This window comes from Asparagus officinalis, chromosome 4 (assembly GCF_001876935.1).
Source record: "Asparagus officinalis chromosome 4, Aspof.V1, whole genome shotgun sequence".
Lineage (NCBI taxonomy): Eukaryota > Viridiplantae > Streptophyta > Magnoliopsida > Asparagales > Asparagaceae > Asparagus > Asparagus officinalis.
This window is the reverse complement of record NC_033797.1, coordinates 119,460,534-119,464,463: the sequence shown is the minus strand read 5'-3', so window position 1 is coordinate 119,464,463 and position 3,930 is coordinate 119,460,534. Positions and strand designations below refer to the sequence as shown.

At 49.6% G+C, this 3,930-nt stretch overlaps 1 protein-coding gene across 1 annotated transcript; it reads left to right on the top strand.

The window, feature by feature from the left end:
* On the top strand, positions 595–3,706 carry LOC109839214. Its single transcript, XM_020407642.1, has 4 exons — positions 595–737; positions 1,055–1,870; positions 3,019–3,318; positions 3,396–3,706. Exons 1-4 carry the CDS (start codon positions 635–637, stop codon positions 3,704–3,706), a joined length of 1,530 nt encoding a protein of 509 aa, XP_020263231.1. The 5' UTR covers positions 595–634.

Genomic DNA, 3,930 nt, shown 5'->3' with positions numbered 1-3,930 from the left:
ATGGGGGTTTATTTGCAAAATGGGACTAAAATTTTGAGGCTTGGATTTCATTCCCCTTTGGTAACAATTTGGATGGGTGTTTCATGCAAAAAGACCATACCTTATTGAGGGTTTTATGTGTAAATAGGGGGCCGAAAACTTTGGGGGCTTATTTGCAAATTCGGCCAAAGAATTGGGGTGGTGTCCATGTAATAAAGGACTGAAGTTAGAACCTAGGTTACATGCTCATTTGGCCGAAAGTTTAAGGGGTACTTTAGGCAAGAGGACCAAAAGTTGTTAGAGGGGTCTATATGCAAGATTGGCTAAATTCTGCAAAAGGGCTCATTTGCAAACTTTAACCAAAATTGTGGGTACCGGGGTGTTATATGATCGAATGTGATGATCATGACCCGGGTTACGCGTGTCCTTGACCTGAATTTTGGCCTTGAACACGAAGGGTATTTTGGGTATTTCACCAAAATTCACCGCGAAAACGATCATTGTTTTGCGGGCACAAAATTGGTAGGTTTAATTAGACTTTAACTGTAAAATCCTATTTATTTATAGGATTTTAAGTCCAAGTGCTTAATTTCCCTTTTTAAATTTCGTGTATTCATATTGTACCTGACAGATTGCTTTTCACTGCAGATTTCCGATGTCTCCTCGTCACCATCGATCTTCCGGGAGTTATCCCCATTCGCAGCACAGTGAGGAGGAGGTTCCCACGACGTCTTTCCCGGCAGACTTTTCCTTCAGGGGTGAGAATTCTCTATTTCTGTATCCCTGACTGATCCCTTAGCGGGTCATTAAGGAAGAACCGATACCTCTTTCGCGGAGGTTAAGGTTTCGGACTTGTTTTGCTTAGCCAATTCAAGTCTTCGGATATATTGGGGCGATTCTTGTGTTGTCTTACACCTTGTAGTTCGGTATATGTTGCCACGTTGTTCACGTGATGATGCATACCGTTCTTCCGGTGTAGGACACTCAAAATCGTCTCTCCAATTATTCCGTGAATGAGCTTATCATTCTACTTATGAGACGGATTTTCTGACTCCATCTTTGTATTTTATTGCAGTTGAATTCCCCGCGGGTAGTCTTCCTGCTCATGCCAATGCCGGTTGTAGCCGGGAGGTTTTTTCCTCCACTTCCATTGGGCAAGTCATTAGCCCATTCCCACAGTTTGACCATGATCGTTCTGACGATTCCTGCCGTTTAGTACGGGAAGGAGGGCGCCATTGCTTGCGCCAGCTTATCACAGACGCCACTTTTACCGCTGATTCTACTTCCACTCAGGCTTTACAGAAGCCGAGCTTCTTGTTCGGGGATCATGTCGAGGACCCCGCTATACTGACTCTTGGAGAGGAGCACTGGCTGACTCTTGATGGAGGAGCTCTTTTATACATTCCATCAATTCCCCGCCAATATTCTTTTACCCATTTGAGGAGACAGGCCGTGAGGCGACAGATGTCCTGGGATCTTACTAAGGATGCTGAGCGAGTCCCGTGTGGATATACCTCTCATTCTAAGACCCCTGGTTCTGGCGGGTATCACCATATTCGTGGTCTTTGCCCAGGGATCACGGGCCTTGATACTGCACCCCCAGGTGAGACGTCAGCAGCTGCCTCTACTGTGGGTAATCGTCTGGCTCTTCTGGGGAGGCGATTACCTCCACCAGAGCCCAGATGCTATGGCTGGGCTTCCTCACTAGCCAAAGGGTGGTGGGCGCGCATGACTGATTTCGTCTTGGCGCGCTGGGAGAGGGATCTGAAGAGTAGTGGGTTATATGCACCCATACGAGCTACTATGTACGGAATCCCAGTTAGCTGTCGCCATTTCTTGGCTTTGCTGGAGACTTATATGCCCGATAGCAACACCTTCCTGACCAGCGGTGGTGAGCTAGGGTTGGCCTTGCACGAGATGCACCATGTTTCGGGTCTTCCGATGGGGGACTGTCCGTATCAGGAGTACTTCCCTACGAACCAGCAGCTGGAGTGTATGAAGAAAGATACTCCGGACATGTATGACACACTCTGGGATCTTACTTGCCACTACTACACTTCTTTGATCCAAACTTCTCCCCAAGCGAGAAGGAAGAGGCAGATCAGCTTGAAGCAGTTTGCCAGCTACTTGTTCCAGAACTTGGAAGGTGATTCCAGTGCGCCCATTCATGAATTAGACGTGATGACTCCTTCGGCCGTTAATGAGTTGTTGGAAAAGGCTGAGGTTCGTTCCTACACTATCGGCAGTGCTGAGGGGGCTTTTCCCGCGGGGACAAAGTTTCGCTCTTTTCTCCGCCGCGCACAGAGGTCTATAGGGTCCCGGGCGCTATTAGCAGGCTACCTTGCCCTTTGGTTGAAGAAGTGTGTCGTCCCGCACCAACCTTCTGACGCTCTACCCATCGAGGTGCTCTTCCCTGCAGTTCAGCTGGCTTATGGGAGAGAGCTTTCCCTGCTCCCAGCAATGGTTGCTAGTATCCATTGCGGGCTCAGGGGTCTGGTTAGCAGTTTTACACATATGGGTTCTGAACCATCAGCTGAGCTGGTTTGCCCAAAGGTTGAGCTCCCTTACGCATATTTGATGGCGTGGCTCGTTCTTCACCGTCCCGACTTGATGTCGGCCCCCAGCGTTGTTGACATCCCTGTCCCCTTCATGCAATTGTTGGAGCAGAGCAGATGGTTTGGGAGCAAATTTAGTGATGTTCAGCGAGAGCTCCGGGTCCGCAAGAGTTGGGAGTTCTTTAAGTGTTTCCCTCACTTTTCAGGTCGCTATGGCGACGTGCTGGTTGATGAGGAGAAACCTAGAAGTGACCGGACCGTTCTTGACGCTGGTTGCTTCCGGTGGTTAGTGAACATCCGTGTAGGCTATCTCGTCCTTCGGGTGAAGAACCAGTGCCACATAGAGCCTTATCTCCCTTGCCGCTTTGCTCGACAATTCGGCTATGACCAACTGTATGTCGGGAATCCGAGCCGCAGCCTGCGGGTTGAGGGAGGATTGATTGATGGCGAGCGTGGCTATGGACGATGGTGGGCTGCACTGGAGCCCGTTTTGCTCTTCCTTCGTATCGGCGTAAGCCACTGATCACTTTCCTCAGCTGCAAGTGGTTCCTTTCTGCATATGAGTCCATCAGCGTGAGGAGCCTCTCAGAGTTGCAGTCCGAGTACGCGGTCCGGGCTGCTATGATGGCTGGTCGCAGAGCTGAGCTTGCTCAGAAGCGGAGAAAAGGGCATGCCAAATCTCTTGTCTCAGACGAAGAAGAACTTCTCCCTGCGGGTGATGATGACGAGAACTCCGAGGACGAGTATGCGGACGCGGATACCGGCAGAGGGGACCTCGATACTGGTTTGTCCTATCTCTTTTAATTTTCATTTTCCATAAATGACAGCTCTTTTTCATTGAAATGGCTATTGTCACTTTAGGTAGGGCAGCCAATGATCATGAGCCACCAGCTCCTACACACGTTGAAACGTGTGATAGGCCTGCGCATGTTCGACCTGTTGGCCCTCGAAGGGTTGGTGCCCTGAAGAGGAAGAAGACCGCCCATAAGTCCCATGACGGTCAGCGTCCCTGTGGAGTGGACTTAGGGAGCACCGCCGATGGAGGGGGAGGTAACATTCAATTGCTCTTGCTTCAAGGTTGTTTACCTTTTGTGATTTGTAACCATGTTTCGTGCTTCAGGGTTCTTCGAAGAGGGCGAAATCCCACCGGGTCCGGTGTCTCCTGGGCCTGATAACATGGATTGCTTTGTGCGACAGATGTGCGACGCCCTTCATGACGGGTCTCTGGGCATCGATCTGAACATTGACCTCGAACAGATGAATAATGTCGAGCCCACAGTCCCTTATTCAGGTATATCCACATTCAATGTCATTTTCCTCAAGCATGGGGAAGGAAGATTTCCCGTTTTTGCTGAAACTATCTTCTCGAGCTTTCCTCATCTTTCAACATTCAGGT

Excerpts from the sequence above, each read along its gene's own strand:
- LOC109839214 (XM_020407642.1), top strand. The coding sequence starts at position 635 with ATGTCTCCTCGTCACCATCGATCTTCCGGGAGTTATCCCCATTCGCAG. Across the intron at positions 738-1,054 it reads GGCAGACTTTTCCTTCAGGG|TTGAATTCCCCGCGGGTAGT; the intron begins GTGAGAATTCTC and ends ATTTTATTGCAG. Across the intron at positions 3,319-3,395 it reads CAGAGGGGACCTCGATACTG|GTAGGGCAGCCAATGATCAT; the intron begins GTTTGTCCTATC and ends TTGTCACTTTAG.